General features: G+C 34.2%; 2 protein-coding genes across 5 annotated transcripts; both read right to left on the reverse strand.

The window, feature by feature from the left end:
- Positions 1 to 234: 234 nt before the first annotated feature.
- On the reverse strand, positions 235 to 4,653 carry LOC11422261 (serine/arginine-rich splicing factor RS40). Of its 2 annotated transcripts, none has more exons than XM_003592267.4 (6): positions 4,508 to 4,653; positions 3,473 to 3,583; positions 1,902 to 2,014; positions 1,563 to 1,801; positions 625 to 1,302; positions 235 to 512 (listed from the first exon to the last, which is right to left on the reverse strand). In XM_003592267.4, the coding sequence occupies exons 2-6, from the start codon at positions 3,576 to 3,578 to the stop codon at positions 482 to 484; spliced, it is 1,167 nt and encodes a 388-aa protein (XP_003592315.2). In that variant the 5' UTR covers positions 3,579 to 3,583; positions 4,508 to 4,653; the 3' UTR covers positions 235 to 481. The 2 variants fall into 2 exon arrangements, with proteins under 2 accessions (XP_003592315.2, XP_024625375.1); XM_024769607.1 differs by lacking the exon at positions 4,508 to 4,653 and adding an exon at positions 2,242 to 2,549 and having other exon boundaries at positions 3,473 to 3,589.
- A 2,528-nt stretch (positions 4,654 to 7,181) lies between these two features.
- Positions 7,182 to 10,648, reverse strand: LOC11415093 (traB domain-containing protein). Of its 3 annotated transcripts, none has more exons than XM_024769610.2 (7): positions 10,190 to 10,648; positions 9,332 to 9,444; positions 9,046 to 9,134; positions 8,891 to 8,965; positions 8,592 to 8,699; positions 7,843 to 7,944; positions 7,182 to 7,724 (listed from the first exon to the last, which is right to left on the reverse strand). In XM_024769610.2, the coding sequence occupies exons 1-7, from the start codon at positions 10,573 to 10,575 to the stop codon at positions 7,449 to 7,451; spliced, it is 1,149 nt and encodes a 382-aa protein (XP_024625378.1). In that variant the 5' UTR covers positions 10,576 to 10,648; the 3' UTR covers positions 7,182 to 7,448. The 3 variants fall into 3 exon arrangements, with proteins under 3 accessions (XP_024625378.1, XP_003592316.1, XP_024625384.1); XM_003592268.4 differs by having other exon boundaries at positions 7,843 to 7,938; positions 10,190 to 10,646; XM_024769616.1 differs by having other exon boundaries at positions 9,332 to 9,457; positions 10,190 to 10,561.
- Positions 10,649 to 15,084: the final 4,436 nt, after the last annotated feature.

Consider the following 15,084-nt stretch of genomic DNA (forward strand, 5'->3'; position numbering starts at 1 on the left):
CAATTGCATAATAGGCCAAATCTAGTAAAGTTTACTTCACGTATCTTGGGACTTTTTTCAGTGCTACAAAGCCTACACTTCTTTTTTTTTTTTTTGCTTCCATGTGTTGGGGGATAATCATATTTTAGAAGTGTTAAACAATAAATGTAGGCACTTCCAGGCGAGATTCAAACCTTGGTCCACCACATCGGAAAAGTCTAGCCCCTTGTGCTAGACTCAATTCCAATAGGTATATGACAACAACACAAGTTCGATAATATTCATGGAAGATATAGTACCACTATTAAGAAAAAATTCTACAACATTAAACTGAGAGTATGAAGCTATCTAAATGAATGGACACAAAAACTGTCAAACCACCATAAGTTTCGAAGCTTTATCGACTCTACACTAAAGCATTTTGCTGAAACTAAATTTAGTCCTGTAACGACCATGTTATACAATCTGTTGGCCCTTCAGGCTTTTTCATCAACGACTGAAATCATTCTTCTGCAGGGGGTGACTGGCTCTGACTGCAACATCACAAATATGCACAATTAAAATAGTGACTATATCAAACAAATGTAAAGAATGCAGGAGAATAAACAAAAACTCCAACCGATAAATAAAAAAATGTCTGCAAACCTGCGATATTGTTCATTCATGGGACTTTCAGGACCACCATAGTTGGGACTGTCCCTGGGTTCCGGCATAGTATTTGGGCTACCTCCATAATCATTGTATGGGCTGGGGTTCCCTTTTGCATCAGGACTAGGGCTCCCTCTAGAACCATTGAATGGGCTGGGGTTTCTTTTTGCATCAGGACTACGCCTCCGGTCATGGCCATTTTCAGGGCTATCCTTCACAGTACCATAAGGACTAGGGTCAGATCCATGACCTTTTTGAGGTTCTATCCTCTCTCCTTCTTCAAGACTATGGGACCGAGATCGGTCAGTTCTCCGCCGCTCTTTATGATAAGGACTGCGGCTGGTGTCGCGAACAGCCTCAGCACCATCCCTCTCCCTTCTGTAAGGACTAGGGTTTCTACGCCCATAAGCAGGACTACCTCGCTCCCTTCGATGGGGGCTTCTACTACGGCTGTTGCCACGCCCATAGTCAGGGCTGCTCCTCTCCCTCTTATATGGACTAGGCCCACGACCATAATCAGGACTACCCCTTTCTCGACGATAGGGACTGGGTGATCGCCTTCCATCACGGCTTCTGTCACGTTGACGATCACGGCCTCTATCTGGACTATGTCCATTTCGCCTATCATCATCTCTAGCAGCGAATTCAACTGAAATAACCCGATCCATCAATTTGCTGCAAATTAGGATTTGAGAAGTCTGGTTATCATTCAGGTCGTAAGACAATTACAAAACCTTAACAAGAAGATAAAACTGCCTAGAACTTAAAAACTTTGGCATCCATAATGATAATACAATTTTCGGCCATGCAAACCGACAAGAGGACAAATGCATAAATATTGGCCAAACCCCAAATCCACCTGAAGTTGATAATAATCAAGTAATAATGACAGACAGTTTCAAAGGGAGGAAAAATATTGACCAATAAACAATTACCTGTTATTTGTAGCTTCCAGTGCTTTGCAAGCATCATCTTCTGATTCATACTGAACAAACGCGAAATTCTTTCTGATCCTCACACTGACTATCTTACCATATGGCTCAAAGTGCCTCTCCAAGTCCCTTGTTCTGGTCTGGTATGTATCAAAATTAATTACAAATAAGGTCTTCGATGGTCTCGCATTAGCTGAAGATCTTTTTGGACGCTCAGCAGGCCTTCTGACACCACGTTCTTGCTGCAGCACAATACACCCAATGAAGATAAAACATAATCAGCAACAACAACAACAACAATATTATAGCTTCAGCATTCTAGTAGAAAAAATAATGCCTTACCTTCGTCCATTCAACACGAAGCCTGCGCCCCTTTCGACCAAATTCTATCCGATCAAGAGCACGGATTGCAGCCTCAGCATCTCTCTCATCTTCCATATAGATAAAAGCAAATCCTGCACAGCACCAAAAAATAATCTCAACTTTATATTAACATTTATCATAAAACTGAGAAAAGAAAATTCAGTCAAACAGTCCAATCAAGAATTACTTCACTTGTAATGTGGCAACTGACCCTTCTGCTATGCACAAACACAATACTAACAACTTGGAAATTAAATAAAATTTTGGTAAACCTCTTCATTTCTATAAACTAATTTGACCAACAGAATTAGTAACAGACCTTGGATAATAAACAAAGTGGTGTCAAGAACAAGAATCCAAAAGTGTAGGTCTCATGGTGGGTCAGTGGAAAGTGAGTGCCTTCTCCATTCATTCAGCTGCCTCTGCTGTGAGGTTTATTTATCATGTCCAAAAGTGGAGAGTGGCAAAAGGCACGAAAATTGAAAGGCATATGTGACTGAGGAATACGTAGAGGTTTGCCATTGCGGATCAAATTGAATGATTCAAAGATGTGCATCACAGGCAGGAATCGGATTTCTGAAAAGCCCATCCATTAGCTTGGGAGTAAATGGATATGCAAAGATAATCCTGCGCCAAAGAAAATGTTGAGTATGGGGGTTGATGCTTCATAAAAACATGATTTTTACTTAAAATATCTTGAACCCCCCACAAATGCTCAACAAGGTGCTATACACCAAGGTCCAACTCTGGTCACTGAATCACCAATCTTCTATGATACATTGCAGTTGCTGACCCGCGGGAGGCTGGCTCCAAATGTCGGATAGAGACTCCAATGCTGCACCGTGACTGCTGGATGTCTTAAAGGTCTACTCGCAGATGTGAAAAACCATAGAGATAGGAGTTCGGGTTTGCTCCATTTATCTACCCACCATTTATCGCCCATTTATGATAGAGATAGATGCAAATGATAAATTAGTGGGGTCCACTTATTAAATTAAGTCCCACTAATTTATAACTTGTGTCTATTTATCTTATACATGGACAGAATAAATGGAGGTAGATAAATGGACCAAATCCGGACTCTAGAGATAGAGGTACTTTCTTTGTCAAGTGTTTTCAGTTCTCATGTTGAAACACTTAAATTTCAAATCAAATTAAATTTATTATTTTAAACAGTAGTGGCATGTTACAAGGACAATTCTCATGAGACCCTGTCCCACTGTAAACCATCCTGAAAGTCCCTAGAGAATGAAAGTAATATAGTTTCTAATAACTACTGAATTCAATAATATGGAAATTGATTCAGTCCACATTCCCCAAGTATAAAAAACTCTGTTTCTTAAATTGATTCAGTCTACTTCCGAGTCAGCAATCTGGTGTAAAACTCATGTACAGCTATAAACTTTTCTGTTATGAAATTATATAATCTAGTCAATTCAAGGATAACACATTGTAAGTTATTAAAACTCAACCTTTTAAGCATCCATTTTAAAATGTACAAACAAATAGATAATTATCAAATAGCAAAAAAAACCAAAACAAAACCTTACCAGCCTTCATATCCACCCTATCAACCTTCCCATATCTTCTAAAAAGCCGCTCCAGCTCAGACTCCCGGCAATCATATTCAAAATTTCCGCAGAAAATAGCTTTCATTTTCACTGAACACAAGTTAACAAACATTCAAAAATAAACACCAAGCTAGGCATACATACATGGATGAGCATAACTACATAAATCCCTGTTTGGATAACCAACTTATTTGCAGCTTATAGCACAAGCACTTAACAGAGCTTATAAACTATTCCTATAGCACAAGATAGAATAAAGTTAATTCTTTTTTGTTACAAAGTTAAATTGTTTTTGTATAAGCCAAAAGCATTTTCATAAGTTCTCCGAAACAGTCTCCTAAAACTTATAAGACTAGATAAGCTCAACAAAATCAATTCAAAAAGACCCTAACCATCAAACTAAGAAAAATCATTTTTTTGAGTCTTCAATTAAAAAACACAAACAAACCCCTTGAAGCTTCAATACATGTATATAAAGTAAAAGAAAAAAAATTAAACTAATACAATTATCATACATCATTGTTATGAGTCTTCTACTAAAAAAATTAAATTGTTGTTGTATAAGCCAAAAGCGTTTCCATAAGTTCTCCCAAACAGAACAGTCAGACAAAACGTACACCACTAAATAAGCTCAAATAAGTCAATCCAAACGGACCCTAATTATCAAACATTCAAACTGAGAAAAAAAAAATCATTTTTATGAGTCTTCTACTAAAAAAACACAGACAAACAAACCCCTCGAAGCTAAAATTCATGTTTATCAGATAAAAGAAAAAGAAAAAAAAAAACTAATAATTATCATACATCATTTATATGAAAAATAAGAAATCCAATTACACGTTCTAAATGAAAAATTTAACACTGACAGATATAAAAATCAACAGAGAGAACAAAATTTATAAATCTCAGATCTAGGTTTTTGGTGTAAAAATAAAAAATCAATGTTGAATGAAAAAGTGCGAATGAAAAATGAGATTTGTGATTGAATTGGGAAGAGAGATGGATTGTGCGAACCTTGGAAGAGAGTTCGGTAGGAACCCTAGGCGGAGAAGAGGAGAGGAGAGAAATTCACAGATATTTTTCTGGTTTTGACCAACAAAGATTGTAATGAATCGTACCATATATTTGTATGGATTGTCTTTTTCTGCTTTTGCTTAGGTGCCCTTCTACTCATAAGTTTTACCTGCCAGTCCCTTTTTTTTATTTTTATTTTTTAACTAAAGACTAAATTTGGTCCCTTGTAACTTTTTTTCCAATTTAATTTTCTTTCTAATTGGTCTAGCGGATAGAAATTCGTCTTAAGATGAATTAGTGGGAGAGTTTTAGCTCCTACTTATTGTATTGTTTATACCAGCTGAACTATATTAACATGGATTTTTCTAATTCAATCTAAAACTGACAAAACATAAATAAATAAAAATATATAAAAAAAAAAATTGGGTCAAATATATGGCCTTGAATTTGGTAGGTTTTGGATTAGAACTGCACTAATGTCATTTTAGGGAGATAAATGTATATCTTTATAAATATTATTTGAATCTTAAAGTCTTCTATATTTTAGACTAAGACTACGTCCCATCATCTTAAATTTTTCTCCTAATAAAATGTCAAATTAATCTCTTCTATGTTTTTATTTTGAATTTTGAAAATATATAGTAAAACGAACCAAAATAATTTCTCACTAACTTGAGCAAAATATGTCTCTGATTAATTATTTCTACTCTTTCAAATCTCAATAAATTATCGTCAATAAAACGATTGATATTTGTCTCTCTTTTCCATCGATAAATCTCCCATGTATTATTGTCTCTCATTGTATTTCTTATTCATCCTAAAAGACTCAAATTAGTTCAGCTTTGGACAAAAATGTGTATACATGATAAATATTGGAAATCAATAGTTGCTTTATCAATGACAACTTTAAAATGTTAGTACGAAGATGAAGATTGGCAACATCATAAGGTGACATGTCACTGCTGCATCATCATTTGAATAAGACATGATAGCAACCAATAAGTCAAATATTAGAGAGTAATTTAAGGGTTATTTTTATCAATAATTAAATTTAACCGTAAGTAAATTGTGAATGGCCAATTACATATTTAGTTTATTTTATTTTACACTTTTTGTTTGTCGCCCTAGGTATCCCCCCATTAGGAAGCCAGAGACTAATCATTTGAGGTAAAAAGCTATTCTTAAGAGGCTAATGACTTCCAACAACGGTCCTTTCCATATGCACCAATCAATGATCTCGAACCCATAATCACATACATAAGGGTTTAATTATCTTCAAACTTTGTCAAACTATTGAATTATTTTGCACTTTATTATTATCAACTGAAGTCATCAACGAATCCTATAATGTAACATAGTTGGACAAATATTCGATAGGGCTAGTTCTGTACGAACTTTTATTGGGTTGGGATACAAAAAGATTAAAATTTAGATAGTTATTTACATGCTATATGCATTATTGCAAAAATCCCTCAAAACACTAATCAAAACATATCTTGCAATAAGTTCTACGAGCGATCTATCAGAAGATATGTTTCGATAGGTTGAGTAACTAAGAGGATCTCATCAACAAAAAAAAAAAAGATAAGTACTACTACTCTACTTACAAAGTATTATTACATTACATTCTGCAGCTAACACAATTTTTCATGAAAGAACCAAATACATTGAATTGGACTGCCACATTGTTAGAGACAAGATTCAATCTTGTATGCTACACTTTTTCCTATCACTTCCGGATATCAATCCACAAACTTTTACTAAACCTCTTCATCATGGTCCTTTTTCTCATACATATGTTTGCATCTGAGAGTTGGCTCCCATTTCATCAATTAGAATATTCATCTCTGTAAATTTTTCACAATATATGTTGAATTTTAATTACAAGTTCTCTTTCATATACATATGAGAAATTAGACAATGGAGTATTCTCTTTTACACCAAGAGGGGTGCATGAATCTCCCAATATCACATGACAGTATGTTAGCGGCCAACACTCAAGGGGATTTAGTTCCACATCGGATAGGGGTGCATGAATCTCCCAATATCACATGACAGTATGTTAGCGGCCAACACTCATGGGGATTTAGTCCCACATCGGATAGATAGGATTCTTGAGAAGAGTTTATAAAGAGGAGGCACTCCTCACCGTACAAGTCGGTTTTATAAGGATGAGTTAGGCCTCAATATTCGTTACATGGTATCAGAGCCTATCGGGTCCATCGTTGGGCTTGCATCGTCCACGTTTCAGGCCCATTGGGCCGGGCTGAAGCGTGAGAGGGTGTGTTAGCGGCCAACACTCGAGGGGATTTAGTCTCACATCGGATAGATAGGATTCTTGATTGAGAAACGTAAATTTTTATATAAATCTCGGTTTTTCGAGAGATTAATCAATGGCCGGAGTTTACCAAAGAAAGGTACCAATATCAGTTTCACTGGCTAGACGTTAATACTTTTTTTTTTTTTTAAAAATTCGGTATCCGATCCAATAATCAACTAATCCGAGGGGACCAATCCTACCACCCACTTGCGGGGGCCCTGTTTAAAGCAAGAGCAAGCGATGTATGGACTTAGCCCACCGAAATTGGCACCAGAGGGAATCGAACCTGAGACCTCTAGAGGAGCAAACTCCAAGATCCCAAGCCAACTCCAAATGGCTAGACGTTAATAGTGATGATACAGAAACTTCTACATATGTATATGTGGATCAAAGATAATAAGTATTACTTACACATAACCTTCCCATAGCTTACAAGAATAAATCTTATAATCTTTCAAAAAAAAAAAAAATCTTATAAACATCCCTTTTCTTCCTAAAAATCACTAATCGGCTTTTTGTGAGATATGATGTTTATTGTACAACTAAGAACTCAGTTTATATCTGTGATTTCTATTTAAAACTGAAAAATATAAGGCCCCTTGTGTTCCACCATTTTTCTAGTCAAAAAGAAAATGTTCCACCATTTATGTATTCATATAAGGCCCATAAGACAATTCCAATCACCGTGTCCCTCACTAAACTCTTGACTAGGTCATCAATCCATCCATTAGAACCCCCATCATTTGAATTTTTTCCAGTAAGGTCTCGAAATCTCAAATTCCCTGTATCAGCTAACAGTGCATATATTACACCATTCATGTGGCCTTTTCCAATCACACCTACCACCCTTTTACAGTTATTCACAGCCTTGCTCCGCTTCAGAGACCATGCAAGATACTGCAGAACAGGAAGAAAAAAATACTATTGTTTTACTTGAAGTTGTAGCCTTGTAGGACTTGTAACATGCAAAAGGATACTGCGATGCAATTTTAGAGTGAGAGGAAGAAAAACTTACAGTATCTCGTTCATGTATAAGAGGTGGCAATAGGGATGGATATGAAAAACTGAGCTGCTCATAAAGCTGAAGTGTACCATCATTTGAACTTGCTTTCTGCAACTAACACCAAGATTTGGTTCTTCAGTTTTTCAAATAACTTATACTACTACTAAACCAAACTGTTGCATAGATTATATGAGAATCATATATATTTATGCATCTCCCTGGTTGAGAGTTTTATATATAATATACAAATACACATTGAGTACCTTTATTATGCATCTTACACACACACACATAAACCTGAACCGTCATAAAACATTTCACTATAACTGAATGGCTGGAATTAAATCGCAACTTATTTCAACACCCTTGGTCTGTGACTGTTTACTCGGCCCAATTAATAAGGTACTCGGCAAGGGTTTGTATGACATGGGCCGAGTAGAATCCAAAATGGCGCAGGTTCCAAGGATCCCTCAACCAAAACCGTAGCTTAGTAGGCTGCCAAGACAGTGGAAATCATAGCTAAATGGGGAGAAGGAATAGCATAAAAAGGAAGATCAAAACAAAGAAAACCTAAGTCACCCATTTAACCTAAACACAAAACACTGATCTTGAACACGGGACACTGCCAGTATAGATCCTAGAAGCTCTACCTGGAACAGAACTAAATATCATTTTAAAAGGGGATCAAGCATATAAAAGCAGGACATGTAACATAAAAAATAGTAAAAATTGAGATTGACATTCTAGGCAAGAGAAATGACCTCAAGCTTATCTGTAGAAATGTCTGATGAAGATGTTATTCCACGGACAACTATCGTCAATAAACTCAACTTCTGAGTCCAATTCAAAGCCTTCCATGCTCTCTGAAGCTACAAAACAGATTATATAGACTCCATCATCCTAAGATCACACAGAATACTTCAGCTGTTTCCAAAGAACATACATAATACTTCAGCTGTTTCCCAATTCTCATTGTTTCAAATTCCATAAATAAAAATCTGAAACAGCTTTTGAACTAATTAATTATTTCCTTTAAAGAAACTATGCAATATGTACATACTGTTATTTCAATTGGCCTATCTCCCAAAACTAATTGTGCACCAACTTCCTCTGACACTTTTCGAGCAGCACGGAACTGCATAATAGACATTTTTTCTATCAAAACGAGTTCTATTACCAAAAGCTATACAAATATAGAGAAGAGTTTGAAATTACCTCATCTCCAAAAGGGCGGTCAATATTTGAAGATATCTTTGATGAAAAAGCAGCCAGGAGTAATCTCAATGCTAAAGCAGTTTGACCACCTGATATTTAGATCATAAGACAATAAACATGTTTCTCCTACAGATATTAAATAGACATCTCAAAACCAACTCATGGTACAAAATAAATCTGTTTCACCCTTATCTTGATTTAGATTAAGTGGAGTTTAATGTGTCTTTAAGGTACAAGGATTCCCCTAAGAAAAAAAGATAGATATGTACAACAAAATTGAGCTTACCAAGGTTTATGCTACGACCAATAGCTCCAAAAAATCCAGTCCCACTCAAGGAAAACATAGTAGACCTTAACTGTTTGTCAAGCTGATCATCATCAGCATACATGATCCCAGCTCTGGAAATGAAATCTGCAACAATTGAAGTTATGATGCATATTGACAAAGGGAAATAATTGAAATCTGCAACAAATGAAGTTATAATGCATATTGACAAATAAAAACAACTGAAATCTGCAATATCCTATGATTTCAATTGGAAAATTAAATTAAGAGCTATATACGTATAGGCAAAGGGGAATTTTACACATTCATACTAATTACAATAAATAGTACAGGCTATATGATTTTTAAATTTGTCGATATATATTAGCCACTGGCCAGAATTAAGAAAATCTCAACTTTAACAAACAGTTGAATCATACACTAAATGGTTTGGTTTCTGAATTTAACTTAATCAACTACATTAACAGTATTTCAAAATAATCTCTAAAATTTTATAATGTTGACTAGATTCGTTCTTCCTTCGTTATTTGCAGTAACGATTATTTTTTTCAGGAAAATATTAGAAAGTAAGTAGTTGCGTTAGTTTCAGAATTTGAACATTTAATCTCCTCTTAAAACCACTTTGGTGCTCCTAAGCTCACCAGAACAGCTACCTATATGCAACATTCGCAGGGCTATAATGACATTAAATTGGTAAATTTTGAGGAGATGGATTTGAAACTAGGTAAATATTTCAAGAATGCATTTGATATCAACTTTAGACATGTACATTAACATTTTACAGTTATAGGATTATTTTAACTGGTATAATAATTTAGATTAAAATTCATGTTCTGAAAAGAAAATACTAGTACTTGCCTGCTTCTGCATAGCTCAACAACCACATTATCTGGCTTCACAGCTTTTACTACACGCTCAACATCCATAGCTGACTCTTTAGAAACATGTGTAGTTCCAATCAACCAAATATATTCAGGTTCAACAAATTCAGTCCTCCAAGAAGGAACAGGACCAAACCTCTTCTTCTGAACCAAAACCAAGCTACCATTGTCAGCCAAATCAAGCAACTCAGGGTAACATTCTTCTATAACAGCTCTAGATTCATCAGAAATCTCTAGCTTGTAGTTGAAGTCAGGTGGTGGAGGTTTGACTGAAACCTTTAAGGGTCTGAGAGATGTTTTTGAGATAAAAAATGGATTGGTTGTGAAAATGGGGAAGGTTGGTTTTATGATGGGGGAATACATGGAATGAATGATTAAGGTGATGATGGATTCTAAAGATATTGAAGTGAAAAGTGGAAGGAAATATAATATAAAACTTGTGACTGTGAATTTAGACTAACGTTCAACCAAGGAAAACCAATCATATTTTGGCCACCTATTAATATAAAACTTGTCACTAGTGTTTTTTGGAAAATTTCTCAATCGGTCAACTCTTTTTCATGAAATTTGTGGTTAAATATACCGTCAATTAACTTTATCAACACCATTTTCATGATATTATTTTAGTTATGTTGGAATTCCCAGTTGATCTGAAATCAGACGATGCTAAACTAGTTGTTAAGGATTTTGTGGAAAAAAAGTTACAACTCATAAAAAATTCACCTCTCAAGATAATTTGTTGGATTGGATTTGTTGTTAAGCAGCTAAGTTAGGTTTTGCAATAATTACTTCAAAGTCTCGTAATAGTTTATATGGAAGACTTGAAATGATAAAAAAAAAAATCAGTTAACAAATTTCCTTTGAAAATTCTTAATCAAATTAAATCATTAGTCAAACATACATCTAAGGTCTTTTGTGACGTTAATCTCAATAAGGTTTCTCGACTAGTTCTTCGATACATCCACATGAGAATGTGATCAAACTCAATGTGGATGAATACTCTATTGGTAACCTAGGTCGTTCTAATCATGACGTTCTTCTTAAGAATTCGTCAACATATTGGATTTTTTGTTCTTCCAACAGTTGTGGGTTTTAAGTCTAATGGTCTCGATCTAGCTTCCTTGAAAGAATTCCATTAATATTTCCATTTTATATTAATTATTATTGGCCAATATAATCTTCTCTAAATTGAGGGTACAATATGAACTAAAGAGAAGTGCATGGCCTTGCACCTTAAGTGGTAAAGTGATCGGCAGTTTTTCGACACAGCCAAAAACATGAGATGCAGGAGAGAAGATAGTTTACATAGTAGAAGAATTTAGCATTTTCTTGTGTTATTTAAACAACCATTGAATGATAATTTATAGGAAAATCATAAATTTACAAAAAAAAAAATGAAATATTGATACAAAAATTAAAATAATATAAAGAGAAAGTAAAAACAATGCATGAATACGAAAAAGAAAATTGTCACAAAAATTATCAAAAAATAATTGTACAAATATCATTTCTCATAATCAAAATCACACATTATTAAAAATCTCAACTGTTCTCGTTGTTGTCTAATCTCATGCCTTAATAGGAGGAAATCACTAGGATAACCAAGAGACGTTGGACTTTACTTCTTTGAGAAAATATTCGAGTGCTTACACCTTTGTTATCATTTTGTACATTCATCAATACTAGACGTCGGGTATAATTCGATTGCTTTCTCCTAGTGAAAAAAATATTCGAGTGCTTTCTCCTTTTTCTTCTTAATTTGTACACCTTTAATATAACATCATTTTTAAGATGTAAATGGTATATTATTTGCGTAGATAAGTTACAAATATTGTTATCTAGCTAAATAATACTGTAATTAAGTGAACCTCTCTAAAATCCTCTAAAAAAATGTACTGCTAACATCTTTCCCAAAAAAAAAGTGTACCTCTACTCCTCCTCATAAAAAAAAGTTGCACCTCTAACATTTTTTATGCCATAATAAAGCTAAATATCATAACATTCTTGATTGTAAAATAAACAGCATATTTTATTTAACAGCACAATGATCAAATTCATAACAAATGAGTGTCTTTCTTAAAAATAAAAAAAAATAAAAAAAACCAAACAAATGAGTGTCTATCTTACAACCAATTGATTGTCTGCATTCTAATTAGTAGCAATTTACATAAAACTCAAGTGAATGGATGATATATATATATAGTAATTATATGTTTGACCAAATTAGAATTTTTAATCAACATTGAAGTAAACCAAAATATCTACTTTAGTAAGTTGTAATAGATCAAAGTAACTCACTTTCATGGTCCCTAGCAAATATGAAGACAAAAAATAATAAATAAGATTGAAGAAAAACAATCAAAGGCACCAAGACGGCCAAGGATGTGAAAGAGAAAATAATGTGTGAGGAGGTGTGTTTATTCTCAAAAACTTGAAAGGGTGAAGATGTGCATTCTTTTGATTGTTCCCATCGATTACAAAGTGAGTGAGCCGAAGAAAATAAAATAAAAAATGCATTTAACTGTGGGCAATTTAACATTCATTGTGTACTATCAAAGCACATACTACATTTATAGTTGTGAAGTAGCCATGTGTCAATTAATATGTAACAAAAAAAATAAAATCAACTTGTAACGGTGGATTTGAGATGAATTAAATGGGATCATTGTTATAAAACTAAATTCATCCAATATTTAGTTTAACAAATGACGGTCTAATCACACAGTTCATTTCATTTCATTTCCTATGCTCTGAAATTCTCGAGTAAAAAAGAATCTTAAATATATGAATGTTTTACTGTTACACCATATAAAACATCGAATGAGACAAAAAAATGGACCAGTCAATTGATTTGAGGAGATTTTGTGCACGCACATACGGACAAAACAACATCAAATGTTGATTGGCTGGATTAGCCTCCTTTAGTTGTCCGTAAGACACATATATGGTTGAACTGATACCACCAAAATTATTGTCTTAAGATTTTTTATTTTTTTTGGTAACATGCTATTTACTTGTGTGAGTTTTCATAGGTGTTCTTTTTAATTACATTCGAAAAGAAAAAAGAAAAAAGAAATGAGTAAAAGAGAAGCTAGCTCTTAGACATGCAACGGTGTTGAAATTTTTAAGAAGAGCTTGCCGTTTAGTTAGGTTTTAGAAGATTCGAGAAATTAATGTCCCCAATTATACATGAAAATATCTAGTTTAAAAAAAGAGAAAGAAAAACATAAGCTATACATTTAAAAAGGACACCTTTAAAGCATCCGCTAAACATATTGGAAGAGAGACAAGATAGGTAACTATTCTTTGCAGATTGTGATGTTGGTAAACTATTCTTAATGATAGATTTCATTATTATGTCAATCTTTGAATATATTTTATTGGCAAAGATCGGAACGCTGCATCATATTCTTGGTGAATAATGGAACGAAAGTGTGGATATTTTAGCAAAATTGGAAGCAAATGGCATCGATCTTTGATTGTTGTCCATGAACCCCCCTTTCATGAAATGTGTCTATGAATGCTATAAGCATATTTCCTTAAAAAAAAAAAATGAAATGTGTCTATGAACCCCTTTTATAACAGTAGAACATTGAGGACAAAAATAATATTTAATTCCCATAAAAAAAATTAATTAAAATATACTAAAAATATTTTTTTGTAGTGTTTGTAATTAATTAAGTTGTTTAATGGTTAGAATTCACCTCTCAAGATGAATAAGTGAGATGTTCGGAGCTTGAACGTCGACCCCTACATATATATGCAATGTTTCTACCAACTGAGTTAAACTCACCAGAACATGTTTGTGATTATCTCTAGGCATGGCAACAAAACCCATACTCGCGGTTACCCGCCCGAGCCAAACCTAAATTGACGGGTTTTCTCCTTTTGACTAGGTTTGGGTATGGGTATGGGTTTTCCCCGATTTCAAAACACGGGTATGAGACAGGTAATGAGTATATAGGTACCCACCCCAAACTCATACCCATACCCATCCCAAATGTAAAAAATTACTTTATGTTGATATGTCATGTTATTTTGTTTGATAATTATCATGTTAATAAAAACTACCATTGATATTTAAAGGATCAACTAAATCATTCTGTCTAACAAATGTTAAAGTGAACATATTGTTGGATAATGCATTACAACGTTGATCTTGGGGATGCAAAAAAACTTCTATTTTTTATTAAAAAAAAATATTCGATACGGGGATGGGGATGAGGTGGGGATACCCGAATCCGTCGGGGACGGAGATGAGATTCAATTTCTTATCCCCGTTGGGTATAGGTAGAGTAACGGGTAAGTATATGAGAATCGAGTATGAGGACGGGGAAGGTAAAACACGTCCCCACCCCGCCCCATTGCCATGCCTAATTATCTCTATTGATTTCATTTTTTATATCATTATTAATACCAACATTTTTTTTTACTATTGTACGGTGCAATATTATCATCATAGTTTCTTCCATGTTTGTGTTTGAATCAATTCATCCATGAAATGTTGCAATTTTTTAAGAAGAACTTTGCTATTCACTATGATCATATCGAGCAAAAGAGATAAATCTATGCGGTTTCGTGGGGAGATGTCACAGATAAATACCACGCACTATAATTCATATATGTAAACTAGTTTATGGCTTTTTGATAAAAAGAAATTGAATTCTGGCAAACATTATTCGGTTGCTTTTCATATATGATAGATACCCGATGTCTGTGGGGGACGCTGGTCGTTTGATCTTTCTTGACCTAGCTAGCCATCGTTTTCTTGTGCTTCTTTGTTTTTACCCAGTTTTCGGGTGGCCCTCCATCTAAAACTTGAACATTATTGCAGAGAAACAAATATATGTATCTCCATGTGATTATGTTGGA

This window comes from Medicago truncatula, chromosome 1 (assembly GCF_003473485.1).
Source record: "Medicago truncatula cultivar Jemalong A17 chromosome 1, MtrunA17r5.0-ANR, whole genome shotgun sequence".
In the NCBI taxonomy this organism is placed as follows: Eukaryota; Viridiplantae; Streptophyta; class Magnoliopsida; order Fabales; family Fabaceae; genus Medicago; species Medicago truncatula.